We start from the raw sequence: 19851 nt of genomic DNA, 5'->3' as shown, positions 1-19851 counted from the left end.
AAAGGATGTAGAGCCAGCAAAATGAAGGCTGTGTCATTGAACAATAAGCCTTCAAGATCAAGGTATGTGAAAACGGGACACGGACAACGAACCGGAGAATAATTAGAGGTTCATGCGTTCGACAACGGTTGAATTGGGGTCGAACCGGATGACGGTAATAAATAATAATATAATTAAAAGTAATAAAATAACATTAATAATAATGACAATTTATTCATAAAACTTTTATAATTCTAAGAATTTTAGACTAAAAATAAATTAAAATTCATACATATATAATAGTTATTACATAATTTTAAAATTAAATATAAATAATATTATATTTTATGTTATATATTTAAATATAAATAATTATAATTTTAAATTTAAATATAAGAACATCTTCAATTTTTTATTTAATTTTATATTTAATAAAAATTTAGTTTATATATACAAATATTATATATATTGATATAATAATTGCTTTTATGTTATATATATTAAGCATAATTTACATATATGAATATATATATTAATTTTATATTTATAAACTATATTATAAAGTCTACAATATTATTTTTTAAGATTTTTTATTTTTTTATTCATTTATATTTTGCATTCTAGAAATGTTTTAGAACTTTAAAAATGATAAATAAATTATTTTGTATTTGAATAATTATAAAAAATATAATTAATAATAATTTAAGAAAGTTTTAAAAATATTATTATGCATGATGTTTTTTTTAATTTCTAAATAAATAATTTTTTACAAAAAAACAAAGTTTTTCTAACAGTTTTTCAAATTAAGTTTTTTTATTGACACATCATTGAATGTTGAAACAAAAAAAATAACTAGTTGTTTAGTCACATCACTTAGAAGTTGTTAAGTCTGTGTTGTTTAATCATACCTTTTCTTGTACCCATGGTGTAGCAGCTTTTCATCGTATTATTGGCATCATGTTTGAGCTAGATTATATTAATATTTAATTTGAATATATAATATAATAAAATTTTGAATCTTATTATTAATAAAGATAGATGATATTTAAATTAATTTAATATGTATTAAACATTTATATAAATAAATAAAAATATTTAAATATAATTAATTAGTTTGAACGCCGGCAGTTTTTAAAAAACAAGACCGGTTCAAACGGTCGGGGCCGGTTCAAACCGCGGTTTAAACCGGTTTTTGGCTGGTTCGTGGTTAGATCGATTTCTTAGGGAAGGACCGAAACCGCGGCTGTTAGACGGTTCAACAGGTTATTGAAGACGGACGGTGTTGCGTACGTGAACGGATCGACGTCCGTTCCGGTCCGCGTTTTCAAAACAATGCTCATGATACCAGAAAATGATAATAAAGGCCAGTGGTGGGACAATCAAAATAGTGGATTAATATACCTTCGGTTTCATCCCCTCGCAGTTTTCAAGGGAAGGCCGACAATAAAGGCACGATAGTAAAAAAGCGAAAAAAAAAAATTTGTTAGGGGTGCAAACAAGATTTGTAGGGGTGCAACAAGCTTCAAGGACAGGAGTAGAAACACACACTTCAAGCGACTTAACACTGAACTCGCTGATGTCCTCCTTTCTAGGTCATCTGACTCCACCTGAACAGACTCCTGTTCGATAGGCTAGTATAGGTGCACGCAAAGCCTCTGATCCCTCTGGTCCGATCATAAGAGGGAGTACAGGTCTTGCACTCTTGTCCCTGTCCCCACATGAGAGGGGACTCTTGGCTCTTTCCAAAAACACATAGGAGGAGGTCCTGCGCTCACTTCTGCTCGGTCGACTTTGGACATCGCAAGCAAGAGGAGCCCTCTCGCTTGATCTCTCCTCGGTCTTGGATGCACGAAGGTCCTTAGAATTCCTACAATGAAGGCTGGTCGTGAGAATCAATATTCCTCAAAATTCCGACAATGAAGGCTAGTAATGGGAACTTGTATTCCTCAAAATTCCGGATTTGAAGGCCGGTGGAAAAACATGTATTCCTTAGAATTTCGACATTAAAAGCAGATGGTGGCAATTTGGATTCCTCAGGATTTCGACAATGAAGGCCGGTGGTGGGAATATGTATTCTTTATAATTCCGGCAATGAAGGTCGGTGGTGAGAACTTGGAGAACCAAAAAGCACCAGCTCCTTTAGGGTACGATAAAGTGCTTATAATATCTATGTTGCCTTACCCTTGAAATCCACGATCAACTCCCTACTTAGGGAAGTTGCGTACTTCACCATCTGCATGCTTGCCAACTCTTCGGTCATTGTAAGCACACACCGAACCAGAGTAGTGAACTGCCTTACCTAGTTAACCGCCTTACCACCAAGAAAGTCATCTTCTTCCTCACCACACGCGTCGTTTGGGCAACTCTACATATCAGGACCGTTCCATCAACGAGCTTCAAATCCAACAAACTGACTTCAGTCCAAATCCTACCGGTAAGGTTCTCAATGGAAATTCTGTCAGCGACAGTGAAGAAGGCTAGAACATGGGTTATGAAGTGGTGTTCATCCGATTTGAGGGATTGATCATAGTGGTGGAGATTTTGAGAGAGGTTGACTTCTTTTGTTATCTAGAAAGAGGCTTCAGTCTTCTTGCACATCTCCCATATCTGAGGGTAGCGGATCGTGAACATGCAGAAGCGATAGAGATTTGGGGCAAGGAGGGGCTCTTCGAGTGGGGGGATTTGATGGCATGTACAATAGCTCTTCCACCACTTGTTCCTTGCTTGGTTCGACTCTAGCCCACACACGAGGGTCGGTCGTCCCTACTTAGGCACACACACATGTTGTTCCTGCTCGCTCCTCTGTTGATTCTCTTCACAAAGTTTGGCCTCTAGGTAGGCACGCACAAGAGGGGTCTCGTGTTCCTTCTCTAGCCGCACGCAATAAACTGAAAGGGGAAGCCCTCTAACTTGCTCGTTTGCTCTGGACGTACGCAAGTAGGAAGCAGAATGCAAGAACCACCTCGCCCTTAATCACATGCAGCTTTCTACGTCCAATTTTTGTTTCCTTAATACTTATCTTAATGAAGTAATACAAGATTATATCAAATACTTTCAATCTATATTATTGTATTGTACTGACCATCCTTCATTCCGAGTATTGGTTCTTTTTTTAAGCGTGGAGCTAAAACAAAGCTTGCGCTTTAGCTAGTTGAAATATATGGATATTATTATACTTTTTAAAGGCAATCATAAAAATCAAATTAGGAAGTGAATTATGGCCGTTTAAGTCAAATATTAACAAGAAAAATTATTCCAAAATAATAAGCAATAAGGCATGCATGCAATGTAATGAGTAGCACATGTTATTAGCCATCATGGAACCGGTTTTACTTTTCATCTATGAAGGAGCAGAGCTCACATTTTTTGCCTATGAAGCGATGAAGAGAGGCACTCTTTGCCTTTTTGATCAACCTTTATGATGTAAGCTCGTTTCATTGCACTGCGATGTAGAACTTTACTAGTTCATTCCACATTGCATTTAAAGCACTAGCTTATTTGCTCTTTTTGCACATACTATTAGTCATTCATTTTAAGGTGGGAACTTGATAGAAACAGCCCAAAATAATGGAAAACAGAGCAAAAATCTGCAGTAAACAGGAGTTTTTCCCATAAAACTGTTGGAAATCTGAGAAAAAAACACTTGAAATTTACTAGTAGAAGAAGAAAAACAGCACAAAATACACGGATCTTCAATTCGAGAGGAAGAACCAACTCTCCAATTCTCTAGCCAAAGACTAGAGCCCAAGCACCACACAAGAGATCCCAAATTCAGATTAAAATTCAAGATGAAATCCTAATTCTCCCCAAGGAACTAATTAAAACAAATACGACTCAAAAAAAAAAAAGGACTCAAGCAAAATCCCTAAACAACCCTTAATTCAAAATTTCCCTCCCAAAGGCATGTTTAATTAAGATGTGGGCCCCATCTCTCCAGCCGCCCCCTTCTCTCTCTCTTCATTGGTTCCCCCCCCCCCCCCTTTTCTCTCTCTCCATTTGGGCTATTTTGACAATCTTCTCTTATCATATATGCTCTATAGGTCCTATCCTATGAATAGATCGCTTAGGGAATGGAATGAAATGAAAACTTACTGTCTGGCTACTCATCTTCTCTCCCTGGTCCATCAGTTATATTAGTAATGATATCATATAGCTCCTGCTTTCCTGAAGTCCTAGTCCACATCTGTTAACCTCTATACAAAGAAACAAAAATAGCAAAAATCTGTACGTACCTCGGACTGAAATCCCGCAAATTCTGCCGCAAATCGCGCCGATTCAGCGCCGTTCGCGTCGTTTCTCCACAAATCCTGCGACGATGGCTTCGATCGCCTCCCATTTGCTTCTATAAGAGGGAGACGAGCTCTCTGCTTCCAGGATCGATTCCATTCGGAGCTCTCGGCTTCTCCTCCCAAAATCCACGAATTGCTTCTCTGCTCCCGTTCTCCCCCTGCGCTCCCGCTCTCTCTTCTTCCTGGACGGACCGAAAGTTGCGACAGTTTGATCGGAAGCCACAAGGGAGCTCTCTCGCTGCCTCGCTCCCGATTTCCCCCTCTATCTCTGTTCGACTTCGCACCTTCCCCGACTTTCCCTTACTGTCGGACTGGAAGTTACGACAGTCTGATCGGAAGCAAGCCAGGAGTCGCTGGCTGTGGAGATAACTTTCTACCTAACACGCGCTTCTTCGGCTCATTCGGGCTGTTCGACTTTGCCACTTCTACGACTTTCCCTTTCCGTTGAACCGGAAGTTACAACCTTTTGATCGGAAGCAAGCAGAAGAGCTCGCTTGCTGTGTGGGTAACTTTCTCCCTTCGGCCAGCTTCTTCAGCCAAATCCAGTAAAAACTGGATTTCTTTTTTGTTTTATCTTATTTTTATTATTATTTAATTATGATGATAGTTAATTAGTGTTAATTATTAGTTAATTATAGTTATAATTAATTAATCAATTATAGTTAATTAATAGTTAGTGATTAATTATAAATTATAATTATTTGATTAATTATAATTAATCTCGATTAATTATAATTAGTCATTATTTAATTATAATTACAATTAATTTACTAACTATAATTAATTAATAATTAATAATTAATTATAGATTATAATTAGTTAATGATTAGCTATAATTAATATTAATTATAATTAATTCACAAAAATGCTCTCCCGCCTCAATCTGCGAGCCTCGACCGTCGGTCCACCGGCCCCCAAGGTATAACCCCCTAAACTCAGGCTTCCGTCCTCGACGTGTACGACGGACCGGAAAACCGCCTATACACGGGTAATTAACTATAGGGGCTTGCGCCTATAGGAAACCAGAACTCAGATCATAAAGTCCTCGCAAAATGAGGGCGAAATCTCTGGGTAGTGTCTTATCTACAAACCCATCTGCCTTCCAAAATTTACCCCGGAACTTAGTTCGTTAAAACTCCCTCGTCGAATAAGAAAAGCGAGCGGAGGCCGGGGCCGAATTTTCGGAGCCCACAACATCGTGTGAAATCTAACGAGAAATTAGGGGTGTTATTACTTTTTCTTCCTCTTCTTTTCAAGTTATGTTCTTTCTTGCTACAAAATAGATCCAAACACATAAATAAGATAAATATTCATCACTTTCTGGAATCATCTTGATCAAGGCAACAATAGTTCAGTTCATATACAGTTTTAATATCTGGATTGAGGTGTAGCATATGATGTTGGTCGATCTGCAGCAAGTTGATTGCAGTAAGTATAATATGGGTGCTAGACTTTATTATGCACCAAATGCCATAATCATGGAAAGCAAAGATTCAGCCCACTTTCTGGGTACTAACTTTAGTAAGTTCTATTATATTCTATTTAATTACTAATGATGTTCAGAATTTGTTGAGAATTTAATTAAATTTATATTTTATTTTTATATTCTTTATTTAATATTTCTCATTTATATTACTATATTTACACTCCCATTATATTACTTTTACTCTTACCATTTCTAATTTAGTATTCTCTGAACGAAGCCTAGATACTTTATTTTATCAGTCCAAGTAAATCATCTATTAGTTGAATCGAAATAGCTAAAAGCTCCAAATGAAATTCATAATATTACTGAATTGTCAGAACTACTTTGATATACCATTTTTCCTTTCTACCTTATGTAATAGATATGCATACGGTTTTAGTCATTGTGTTTCCTTGTTTATAAAATATTCTATTCTTTCTCTTTCATTCAATTCACAATAATAGACAAAATAAAAAAGGACTGATATGGGAATCCATCTAAATACAGTGGGCTAGAAAAAAAGAGAGGGAGAAAAAATAAGTATCTTAGTCTTCTGTGTATCTTCTCAAAAAAATTCTTATTACTTTCTTTTATGACTGCTTGGTAAATATCTGGTTTTATAGTAATCTTTATTTGATGTTGACCAATCTTTTTTGCTTGAAACATCTTTGTTGGCTCAGTTATTCATCATATCTCCTTTACATTGCTACTGAGCATTATAATTCTTTCAAGAAGGTGCATATTGTTGTGCAACTTAGCATTTTTTTTTTTTTGTATTTTAGGCGCAGGAAGCACGCCTCTCCATTATGCTGCATGTGGTGGACATGCAGCCTGCTGTGAAGTAAGTTGGCTATGATATATCATGTTTTCTGTTATCATAAATTGTCAGATATAATACTACTTATCATATGTAAACGTCAGGTTCTCATCGCTAGAGGTGCTAACTTGACTGCTGAAAATGTCAACGGGTATGTCATTACCAGGGCGATTTACATATATACCACTAAATTCTTATTTATTTACATATCTAATCTCTAAATTTTTATATTTATTTATATAACATCATGATATGCAAATCATATCAGAACGTATATATGAAAAGATGTATTTTACTTTAGATAAGTAAATGTTAGTGATTCTTTTTATTGTGATTTACGAAATCTTATAACTATAGTAATTTTCCAAAGCTTTCCTAGTAAATGTTGCTTTAAATTGGTTGAGGATTTTTTCATCAAAGCTTATGGCATTTTTAGTCTTAAAGTGTATTTTGTCACATATGCTATTACTTGAGACTGGGGTTCATTCTTGATGGAAAACCATAAAGAAGCATGAATATTTCTTCTCCAAGAAGCATTAGCTAATCCATGAATATTGCAAACTAGCATTTAAGTTGCTCCTACTCTACCCATTTACGAAAATTCCAGCATTTTGTAGATTTATCAAGGACCGTCTAGGTAGTTTATAATGCTTGTTCTATATATGTGCTTTGGTACAAAACAGTCTTGGATGAATTACCAGTATGATCAATTTCTCATCTATCAAGGTGTATATGAAGCTATTTTTGAGGATGGTATGGAAGCTCATAGGAACCTACCACCCAAGTGCCATCCTTAAGTGTGATGATGTGGTGAAGCAAGTTTGTTCAACCTATGTGCTTTGGTCTGGATGAAATCATCTCTATCTAGTTTTACAGGTGTTTGCAGTAATTGGATAATAGGATGAGAAATGATTTGCAAACTGAACATGGCTATGGAGGAATTCTTGTCTCACTGAATTTTAAGGCCTTGCTTGACCCTGTAGGATCTCACAAGTTTTTGGAATCGCTTCATCTTTATTAAATACATTCGAAAAGAATACTGAGTCCTACAACTGTCGAGCGCGCAAGCATCATGGACAAAGTTGACTTCAATTGTCCGGCCAGGGGTGGTCAGTGTTTGTGGTGCTGTAGAAGAGTAAGAGGAAGAGTAGAGGATGTTTAGTTTTTTAACAAATTCATGAGCATCTCAAAGAAATAAATTCTACAATAGTGGAAGAGGTGAAGGACAATTCTTTCACGATTATGGCAAACTGAAAAATGTGTCTTGAGTAAAGGACAACAGGCAAAATTCATGCGGGCATCTCTCTGTAGATTGTTGACCAAAACGAGCCGTTCAACTTTGCTAAACTACTAATTATTAACCAGAAGTTTCCATTCCATTACTAACTCGAGATGGAACACTTGATTATGTAGAGATTTATTATTTTGGTTATGGGAATATAGATGTCAACTCAATTATTTTGTTCTTCATGAATCTTAGGATTACTAGCAATATATATGTCAACTCAATTACCATAGTTTAAAATTATTAGTTGAGTAATTGGGAAACCAATTTCATCCAAGAGGGTCTTACCCACTTCATCTCACATATAGAGTATGCTATGGCTTTGTATTCTAGCTCAGCACTTGATGGGGCCATCAATTTTTGTTTCTTGCTCTTTCATGTGATGAAATTAAACTCCACAAAGATACAATACCCGGATGTGTATTTCTTATGATCCATGAACCCCAATAGTTACCGTTGGAGAGAGCATTCACATTAAGGTATCCATTTTTTTAATATAAGTCGTTTTTTGATGACTTCTTAATATACTTGATGAGACATTTGTTAGCCTCCCAATGTTATTTTTTAGGAGTTTGCATGTGTTAACTTACAATTCAAACATCAAAAAAAATATTGGTCTAGTAATAATCAGATATAAGTGTTTATGCTCCTTAAGTAGGTTTGAATATGAGTTCAAAATTAAATTTTTGGAATGACTTAGAAGAATTAATATAAAAGATACCTCTTGAAGATAGACTTTTTATTGGAGGAGATTTTAAAAGCATTCATTGTGGCCATAGGTTTGGAACGACAAATGAATGTGGCAAGATCATATTAGATTTTTGTTTAGCTTATAATTTTTTAATTGCTAATACCTTATTTAAGAAAAGGAATAAGCATCTCATCACTTATAAAAAATGGATATAATACAACTCAGATTAACTATTTTCTTATAAGAAAATTAGATAGTTTAGATTGTAAAGATTGTAAAGTTATTCTAAGAAAAAATTTATGTACCCAACATCGATTATTAGTTTTGGACTTTAAGATAAATGGGCAGAAAATAAAAATAAAGTAAAGCAATTTTCTAGGATTAGATGGGGTCATTTAAAGAATATTAATAAAAATATTTTTGAGAGTAAGATTTTAGATCTTAAGATTTTGTCTGTGCATACGGATGCTAATGCTATGTGGGAAAATGTGGTTAGTGATATTAAGAATATTACAAAATATGTGCTTGGAGTTTCAAAAGGAAAATCTCATAATAGTAAAAATAGTTGGTGGTGGAACCCAATTATACAAGATAAAAATAAAAATAAGAAGTTTTGTTATAAAAATTGATTTAATTATAAAAATTCTGATAACTAAGAAAGATATAAAGAGTCACATAAGGAATCTAAGAAAGTAATATGCGATGCAAAGACCTTAGCTTTTAGTGATTTATATAATAGATTAGATACTAAGCGGAATAATTGTGTTTTGGCGAAGATCCGATAGGAATCACTTGGAATATTCAAGTGGTCTCTATCAGAATAGTAAGATTTAGTTCAAGTGAAGTGTATTAAGGATGAAGATCAAAAAGTAATTTTCTTAGAAAATGATATTCAACAAAGGTGGATGAGATATTTTGCTAAACTTTTTAATGAAGAATGTGAAAATACGACTGACTCTAGTGACCTTAGCACCCTAAATGAAAATAAAGATTTCTGTTTTTATCGTTGTATTAGTAAAACCGAAGTTAGAGAGCCTTTAAAGAAAATGAAGTGTGGAAAAGCTGTTGGACCTGATGATATTCCAATAGAGGTGTGGAAATGCTTAGGAGATGAAGTTTATTGGCTTACTAAACTTTTTAATACTGTTTTGAAAACTAAAAAAATGTTAGATGAGTGAAGAATGAGTGTGTTAATTCCTATTTTTAAGAATAAGAGTGATGCACAAGATTGTGCGAATTATAGAGGAATTAAGTTATTGTGTCATACTTTAAAATTATGGGAGTGAGTTATGGAGCATAGGTTGCGGCGGATACTAATGTTTCTCAAAATCAATTTGAATTCATGCCGGGTACGTCAACTATGGAAGTCATACATTTATTAAGAGGTTTTATGGAGAAATATAGAGAAAATAAAGAGGATATACATATATTTTTATGGATTTAAAAAAAGCATATGATAAAGTTCCAAGAGAAGTGCTATGGAGAGTTCTTGAAAATAAAGGAGTTAATAACGCTTATATTCAAATCATTAAAGTTATGTATACAGGAGCTATTACTTGTGTTCAAACACAAGGTGGTTTGATCAAGTATTTTCCTATTTCGATTGGGTTACATCAAGGATCAGCCTTAATCCCATATCTTTTTGTTTTAGTCATGAATGTTCTCATTAGACATTTACAAGAGGATTTACATTGGTGTATGCTTTTTGTTGATGATATTCTTCTTGTTGATAAGACTAGAGAGGGAGTTGAAGGTAAACTTGAATTATGGAGGTCAACCTTAGAGTCTAAAGGTTTTCTCTCGAGTATATCTAAAACGGAATATATGGAGTGTAATTTTAGTAGTAATAGACCTAGTGAGGGGATTGTGACTTTGGACGATCAAGTCATTAATAAGAGTACACGTTTTAGATATCTTGGATCTATTTTTCAGAGTGATGTTGAAATAGATGGGGATATTATCAGCAGAATTCAAGTTGGATGGTTGAAGTGAAGGAATGCATAGGGCTTGTTGTGTGATAAAAAAGTACCCCTCAAACTTAAGGGAAATTCTATAAGATGGTGGTGAGGCCTGCAATGCTTTATGGTGCCGAATGTTGGCCATTAAAAGTGAAATTAAGTGTGGCAGAGATGAGGATGCTCAGGTGGATGAGTGGCTTTACCCTTAGAGATAGGATACGAAATGAGTATATACGTGAAAAGGTTGGAGTAGCTCCAGTAGAAGATAAGATTATAGAGAGTCGCCTTAGATGGTTTGGTCACATAAAATGACAGCCTTCCGATGACTTGGTTAGGAAAGTAGAGGCATTAGATTTGCCTTATGTTAAGAAAGGTAGAGGCAAACCTAAAAAGACTTGGTTAGAAAATATTAGAAATGATCTTTCTCTATTAGATTTAAACGAGAATTTGATTTTTAATAGGACACGATGGAGAAAAATGATTCATGTAGCTGACCCCACATAGTGGGATAAAGGCTTGATGTTATTGTTGTTATTGTTGTTGTGTAATAATCAGATATATCCACCAATAATAAGAGTCATCTTCAATATTTTTTTTTTAAATTTAAAATTGGTGTAGAGATTACGTCCCCTAAAATCAGATGATTGCACTCGAAGGAATCACACATCTAATTTAATTTCATAAAATTTAAAATTGGAATATAATTTTTTGTTGAATTAAGCTTTCTTTTCATGCCTTATAATTGTCTATTTATATAAAATTTTGTAAGAGATTGTTTCGCTACTAAATCATCTAAATACAGATTTATTGAGTTCTTAGGATTTTAAATCCTGAATATTGTTTGGCACAACTATTAAGACTTCATTTGGGACGGCTTTTTTGCTTCTTAAAATGGAGTTTTAATAAAAAAAATTAAAATTTTTATTAAAATTTCATTTTAAGAAAGAATAAAAAAGCCATCCCAAACAAAATTTAAATCTCCTAAATCTTGATAAAATTATACAATTCTCATTGAGCTTTCAGTCACAATATTGGAGATAACGTAGTAGTCATCACTGTCCTAGTTGCCATCACTGTAAGTTAATGTAATTTGTTTTTTGATATTTCTGCCAAAGAACTGTCATAGTTGGTTTCTGAAGATATTTGAAGCCTTGATTTCTTCATCATATTTAATTTTTTATTCCATTGCAAATTGAGATTATCTTAGGCTCATCTGTTTTATGTTTCATGGCCAAAGATGGACTCCTTTGATGGTTGCTCGGTCATGGAATAGAAATTGGCTTGAGGGTATTCTGAGCAGACAACAGAGTTCAATGCACGTTCTTCCTTCGCCATACTTATCTCTACCCTTAATGAGCATCATGACAATCGCTAGGTGCGTACACTTTTTATATACTCATCATCATTTGCCTTATCAAATCTCTTGGGATTGGCGTATTTTGTAGATATTCTTATGCTGTTAAATATTGTGCCAATTATATAAATATTTCAGTTCTTTCTGCAAGGAGTTTGAATTGTTTCTTGTCTTCATTTTTGTAGAGAACATGGATGGAGAGGTACAATCCAGTGTCCTCCAAGTTTTGATCCTTGTGCTGTTTGTTTGGAAAGGACATGCACTGTGTCTGCAGAAGGTATAAATTTCTTGAAGAATGCAACCAACTTATAGCTCTTTTGTTTTCTTACCTTTGTTTTAGACCATCTCCAACCGAATTGCATACCACCGTATACCGTCCGTCATTCGTTGCATTCGAACTTTAAATCTTACGCTAAAATTTGGTAGGTGAACAGTTCGACGCCAATATGTCGGACTGTTCACCTATGCCAAAAAATTTGGCTGCCGAAGACGAGCGCGAAAGAGGAGAAAAGCGCACGAAAGAGGAGAGAGATTGTTGCTTTCGCAGGAAGCGCAAAAAAAGAAAGAAATGCAGTTCAATAGGAGATAAATTATGGCATTTTGACGTTTTACTGCATTTTAGAGCGAAAAATGGGTTTTTCGGTTGGAGATGCCCTTACAGGATCACCTTCAAATATCAGTACAACTGTTTGTCGGCTTTGCTTTCGTTTGTAATTGCTACTATCTACCTATTTTTTACTCTTTTTCTATAATTTAGAATATAATTCTTCAGATTTTTTTTTTTTTAAAGAAGAAAACCAAGTCATCTCATTTGCTTTTTAGCATCATCTTAATACTAAAATTGCCTCGTTTGAGACAGCTTTGTTACTGCTTCTGTGAAAGGAAAAACAGTCAGTAAAATTAATATTCATTTGGATACCAGCTTTTCACTATTTTTCAAAATATGTATTGAAAAAGAAAAAGCTGCGTTTGGAATAGCATAATATAAATATGATTGAAAAAGCAATTTTAAACCTCAAAAGCAGAGAAGCATGAACCAACTTAAGGCTTTGTTTGAGATGGCTTTCTTACTGCTTCTTAAAGCAGCCTTCTAGTACAAAAATTTAATTTTTTTTACTAAAAAACTGCTTTGAGAAGTAGAAAGAAAGCCATACTAAACGAAGCCTAAATGAAAATTTACATCTTTCTTGTTTCAAATGCAGTTAGCCCTCATATCTTTAGAAGAAAAATCGAATTACATGAAGGAACTGATATGAGTTTCTTATGATTTCAGGTTGTAGCCACGAGTTTTGCACTAGGTGTGCGCTTTATCTCTGCTCGACAAACACCATCTCCACCATCATTTCCGGCCCACCAGGATCGATACCTTGCCCCCTATGCCGGAATGCGATCATCTCATTTTCGAGCCTGCCGTGTGGGAGCCCAATCAGCGAACCGTCGAGGACCAGCCTATCACTATCCTTATGCACAACATGCCCGGCGGTCAGATCAGAATCAGATGGTTCAGGGGTGATCCAGTCATGCAGGCCGGATTTCGGCTGCACCGGTATACCACCTCTTGGCTCTGCTTCCTTTAGATCTCTTAGCTGCCAGAGATTTTCATCCATGAGGTATAGCTCCTCTTTCTGTATGGGGGCTTCAGAGACCAGCCCAAGCCTTATAAGATGCTCAAGGTTTGGGTTATCTCGTTCTTCTTCACAGAGGGATAGTGGCAGAAGGCTTTGGATATTTGCTGCCAATTAGCATGTAACGGTCATTTTTGGCTGCTAGAGTTGATTGTATGTATTGTTTGGTTTTGGTTGAGTTCATTTCACCAATTCTTTGGTTGGTCCTATTCTTTCATTTGTGTTTTTTATTTGCTTAATCTTCTTCTTGGGCTACATTTGGGACGGCTTTCTTGCTGTTTTTTAAATCAGTTTTTTAAGTATAAAATTAAAATTTTTTACTAAAAAGTTTTTTTAAGACGTAGTAAGAAAGTCGTCCCAAACGGAGCCTTAATCTCTATCACTAGTTGTTGATTTCGAACTGATTTGTCCTTTTTTTTTGGGTATGTAATTATATGAATGTTTTTTTTTTTTTTTTTGCTTGTTCTGTTGATAGATATATGCTTCACTTGGCTCGTTAGCGAGATCATGAGTCGAGTTTATCAAATTATCAAGCTAAGACTTCAAATTTGAGCTTAAATTCAAGCGCCTATGTTATAGGAGCTCGAACTCAAGATTTTCAAGGTTGGGCTCATCGACTTCTCGAGCAAACTCTATTAATATCAATTGGTATATTGACATTTATATTCGTATGATTAATTATGTTTAGTTCATATTCAAAATAGGAATTCAAGCTCCAAAAATGTGCAAAGCTTGAGCTTTTTTATGGAGCTCAAGCATTTCAGTCGAGCTTAACTTCGAGCTAAGTATAAATTAAACAAGGTTGGCTCACTTAAGCTGAATTTAAACAGGTTCAGTTCTGTAGCAGTGTAGCTCCATGAGTTTTGTTAATTTCTCATACCATTTAAAGTAATCTAGAACAGATAGACTTTGTAAAATGTTACAGTCAACATCTCTGATCCTTCAACAATAATAAATTTACACACCAGTGCAAAACCCAACCGGTTAAATAACCCTTTGCTTCCCAAAAACCACTAAGTCTGCATAATTACTTAAACAAAAAACATCATAATCAACAAAAAATTGCATATAATGAACTAAGGTTTCGTTTGGGATGACTTTTTTATTACTTTCTAAAGAGATTTTTTAGTACAAAAATTTCTTAAACTAAAATTATTCTGCTTTAGAAAATAATAAGGCTTCGTTTGGGGCAGCTTTTTTATGTTTTTAAAATAATTTATATATATATTAAAAGCAATTAAAAAAGCTATCATAAACAAAGTCTAAGTTAATTTCCAGACAAACTAACAAGGAATTCTACATCATTTAACATGCAATGAGAGATTTTCTCCACACTGAAGGCTATGAAAAATTTCAAATAGAACAGTTCTAAGAACATATTTGCTATAGGCAGCCATGACTAGTTCAATGCTCATTGGCTCTCAAATTTTATTAAAATACAAACAAGCTCCAGAGGGATAGACAAGAGTAAGAAAAAGGAGACCACCAACAAGAATGTTGATGGCAAGAACAGACATAAACGGAATAGAAGGCGGCTATGATAAGCTCTTCTTATTTGAAAAGTCTTGCAAGATCAAGAAAATAACGCGAAGCTTAAGAATGACAAAGACAAGAGGAACGAAAGACGGGGAGAAAAAAAGCTCGATAAGGATAGTGCCCTGTGAAAGTAACACGTTCTCCGCTATTATTGTGATGCTTCAATCTCTTCTTATATCCCTTCGATGCAAAAATCATCGAAGGCCAATCTCTAGCAACCAAGAGGAAGAATGGGATCATGATTCTCTAAGTCTCCCTCCCTGAGGCCATCTCCAAAAGCATAGGCAGATGGCACAAGAAAGGGCAAAGGAAGCCCTCCATTGAAGGCTTAAAGCCATAGAGAGACCTTTATAGGGAAAAAGAAAGAAAGAAGAAGTGCAGAGTTGTGAAGTAAATGTCATGGTAATCTGAATGAGCTGGATGTTGCAATCTTGATAAGTCTCTAAAAAAATTGTTTGATAGGCACGAATCTCGAGATATCTTTTGAATTAAAAACATTCAGAATGTAAACTTAAATATATTTAAAAACTTTTAAATATTAATCGAGGGATCAAATAATCTCCATAAGTTGCATGCATACAGTCAAATCGAGCAGCTCAGCGAGATAAATCTCTATCGAGCCTAAGATCATTTTCACAGCTTTTATCTATATAACATACACTCTTCTACCACAAATTCTTTAACAAGTAACAAATCTAGATATTTTTTTCAGCAACCATCAAACACCAGTCTCATTTATGAAAGTATTTATTGAATGGGAACAAATAGGAACGTTATTATGATTGTTAGGCGTTGAACTTTGAACTCTGAGAAGCAGCCAATGGATGAAAAAAATGAAGAAGTAAAGAGGGAGGGGATTCTTCTTTATGTTGGCTTACACATCTTTGGAAACAGAAGTCAGGGTTAATAAAGAAGGCATAATGATGTTCCCTCTTTCAGCATTTATATCTCTACTTTATACTATACAGACTGTTTATGAAGATTCAACTTTCAGAAAACGTGGTCAAGTTTGGTTCAGCTGAACAGAGGTCCTTTGTTTGTGCACAGATGAAGAAAATGAAGCTTAGAATTCAATGCGGGGAAGCTGAGATATTATGTATTCATATTAGAAAGCAAGAGGTTGCAAGATGAAGCCAAAAAGAACTACTCCAAAACGGGTAGGATTTGGGTCTGACCTGAAATTTATCTGACCTAAATAAACGGTTAAAAAATAACCGAATCCAACCTATTAGCAACCCAAATGACCCCTACATGACCCATTAACCCATTTTGGTTAAATTTTTTTTAGAACTTATTAACTATGAAATTTAGCATATTTGATAAAAAAATATTAAAAGATTATACCCACAAGTAAAAAAAAATTAAGAAAAAAACATTAATGGTGTCTTTTCGGGTAAAAAATGAGTACGCGGATCAACCTGAATCTAACACATTTAATAATTGGATCAAAAAATTCAACCTGAATCTGACCCGTTTATTAAATAGGTCTACCTGAACTTAAATTTTATCGTCATATAGAAGAAGTTGGAGAAATCAGACTTAAAAAGTCTAAAACTCATAACAAAAATTATAAGAAAACAACTTAGAATGGCTGATTAGAGAATTGGGGGACTGAGGTTTTATGTAGTAGTGTTGAATCTGTTTACATCACCAAAAGAGTTTCACTCAAAGAAAAAAAAAAAGGAATTCAATTGAGCTCACTCATCATGGTATATATATTAAAAATATATTTTAAAAATAAAAGAAAAATATTATTATTATAATTTTGGAATAGGGGGTATTGAAGTACAAATATTAATAAAAGAAATATAAATTAGTGTGCTCAAATTGGATGCAAAGAAAAAAAATCATAGCCATTCCATGACAATAACTAAAGAATAAGGCTTTGTTTGGATAAACTTTCTTACCACTTTCTAAAGTAATTTTCTAGAACAAAATTTATGATTAAAATTTTTTCTGCAAAAAAGTTGTTTTATAAAGCAAAAAAAATTGTCCAAAACGAAACATAAGTATACTTTATAGTTTATATATAGGCTTCCTTTGGAATAATTTTCATTCTTATTGCTTTCTATAATTAATAACTTTCTAACTCAAAAAATTCTTGAAAGCAGCGAAAAATAATGGCTGCCCAAATGAAGCCAAAAATAATATTTGGCTCCCAAATTATTGACGGATCTATAAATTTTTTTCGTTAGGGGGGCACAAATTACCTATTTTAAGAGCACTCTTAAGTCTGTTGAAATGAGTTTAGGACTAACTTTGATCATTTTAAATTTTTTTATTAGAGTTATAAATATAAAAAGATAAATAATATGCTAAGAAAAAATATAATTAATAACTTCTACTCTTTATATTCTCTCTTACATGTCACCTACCTGGCAAATTATTACGTCTGGTCACCGGACGTTCGGACACCCAATCCAGACGCGCCACGTCACACGAATATACTGGCTCCCGGTGTATTTTGATGACGTGGCGCCTCTGGATTGATGTCCGGACGAATCCAGACACCGAACTTAATAATTTGCCCACCTACAGGCCGCAAAGATTCTCTTTTGCTCCTTTATCAAAGCTAAAGTAACCAAAATGGCTTCGAGATCCATTGATACATATAGAGGGTATTAACTGTATATAAGCATGCAAGATATTCATCTTGAAGAAGGAAGGAGCTTTTGCTAGACATTTTCTCTGATTTCATCCATTATATTTGGGAAAAATTTTTTTTACCAAAATGAAATCTTCATACATTTTATATTATGATCTACTTAAATTTAGGTTCATTTGAACTCAAATTTCAGTAAATTTATAGTCGAACTAAACATCTTGATAAGACAAACCCAACAATACCCAAAGTGGTCCAATACAAGCCTAAATGAGATAAAATCAAGTACTTTATGCATACTGATCTCCAATTTACAATCAAGATCTAACCATATTGTCACGCATTAACTGTTCAACCACATCCAACAATCATCACCCCCGTTTTTCTCTTTTAGTGCAAAATAAAGGATTTTTGTATCTCTTGTTACATAATGGATTTTCAACTGGCTAGACCCCGTAGTTTTTTCCCTTTAAAAAATTTCTCATCATACCACTTTTATTTTGTGCGTGCTGAGTTTCTATTTGAAGCTAAGACATAAAATACCAACTCTATTGACTCAAAATTTCTAGCATGTTATGAAGAATAAAATGTGATGTGTGAAATAAATAATATATATAATAAAATAAATTGAATTTAATATATGAAAATGGTTTTAATTTTTGCTATATTATTTCATATATTTCACTTTACTTTTAAACATATAATATATAGCTGAAGATATTAATTATTCATATTTTAATGCCTATAATCAATGAACTATTAAAAAATAGTTTAAAGTTTTGTCCTCATATTTCGATCATTCATTCTAAATACTAAAGTTGGACCATTCATAACTTATTGGTGGCCACATTCAATTCATCAACCAATTTAGAATTATTACTATAATTCTTACATTAATTAGTTTTTTCAAGTAAGAATTAATAATTTTTTAAAAATAATTAATTATTTCTATCATCATTAAAGAATAAATTGCCCGCTTAAACATTGTTGTGGTCTTCGCTAGCTACCCCTGTCATCACAAGCCACTAGCCACCATCATTATTGGACTTTACATTATATTCATTTTATTTCAAGCCAAATAAAAAAATCAATGACCTGCAATTATTTTATGCTCATTCAATTAAATCCGAATATTTCAAAAACATTATGTTCCTTTACATTGCATTTTATTTTATTATGCATTCATTTTTCAATAAACCAAATGATCTGAAAGTATATATTGAGCATTACATATATTACCCAACCATGAGGTATATAATTATTTGTTTTATGCTTTCACACTCAACCAGAGAGAGAGAGAGAGACCTAAGAGTGGGAGTGGGATAAGGTTGAATTTGATTGATTAAGACTTCGTTTGGGATGACTTTCTTACTGCTTCTTAAAACAGTTTTTTATTACAAAAATTTAAGAAGCTTTAAGAAGCAGTAAGAAAAGTCATCCCAAACGAAGCCTAAGTTAACTCACTGACCAAATTATGATGATTTCTTTCAAATTAACAAACAATCAAGCGCAATTGGGGGAGATTAAATACAATTTGATTTAGCGAACACATGTAATCAAATTAGGATTATTATGATATAAAATAGGTCAAGATATCATGAGTCAACTTAAAAAAGGTCAATATATGTTGTTGACCAACTATTTTTTGTTAGAATATATTTCAAATCCATTAAAGCTGCCCTAAAATTAGTGCACATGTCCAAAAATCATGAGGGCTTTCGATGGCGGCGGTGACTTGTGGTGGTGGCCAGAGATTGCGGTGGAGGCGGTGGCAGTAGTTTGGGGAATTTGGTGGGCGACAACGCTCTCAACTTGGGTGATGATCAATCAATATTAAGCTAATTTATAATACATAAAAAATAAATTAGAGAGTGAGAAAAATAACAAATAACTCACTCAAAATTTTCCAATGCCTTCTCTTTAATTTAAGCAAACCAAAATACTCAAACTTTGAAATCCTTTATAGTTGGAAACTTAGAATCCCTTACACTTCTTTTAGCTAATCAAACACCCCCTTAATCGACATAAATCTTAATTAATCCATAGTTAACTACTAAACTAATTACTAGTACATTCACATGATAGACTATATGATTTACATGCATGTACTGATTTTGCGCATGCTCCTTATATGTTTGCCGATCATTCCTTATATGTTTGCCGATCATTACAGATGAAACCTTAACCACGAGTTATAGGATTATGTGTTTTATTCTTCGACACAAGACTTGAGAGAGAGAGAGAGAGAGA

The 19851-nt window shown here is 33.9% G+C and overlaps 1 protein-coding gene across 2 annotated transcripts in view; it reads left to right on the top strand.

The window, feature by feature from the left end:
• The window catches only part of LOC110099686 (probable E3 ubiquitin-protein ligase XBOS32), a 17896-nt gene extending 4216 nt beyond the window's left edge, over positions 1 to 13680 (top strand). For both annotated transcript variants that reach the window (XM_020826913.2, XM_020826911.2), the window contains exons 7-11: positions 6516 to 6574; positions 6655 to 6701; positions 11722 to 11859; positions 12024 to 12115; positions 13112 to 13680. In XM_020826913.2, the coding sequence (XP_020682572.1) occupies positions 6516 to 6574; positions 6655 to 6701; positions 11722 to 11859; positions 12024 to 12115; positions 13112 to 13581 (806 nt within the window). In that variant the 3' untranslated portion in view covers positions 13582 to 13680. The remainder of the gene's footprint in view (positions 1 to 6515; positions 6575 to 6654; positions 6702 to 11721; positions 11860 to 12023; positions 12116 to 13111) is intronic.
• The last annotated feature ends 6171 nt before the right edge of the window (positions 13681 to 19851 follow it).

Source organism: Dendrobium catenatum, unplaced genomic scaffold (assembly GCF_001605985.2).
Source record: "Dendrobium catenatum unplaced genomic scaffold, ASM160598v2 fragScaff_scaffold_1427, whole genome shotgun sequence".
Lineage (NCBI taxonomy): Eukaryota > Viridiplantae > Streptophyta > Magnoliopsida > Asparagales > Orchidaceae > Dendrobium > Dendrobium catenatum.
This window is presented reverse-complemented; position numbering and strand designations above follow the sequence as displayed.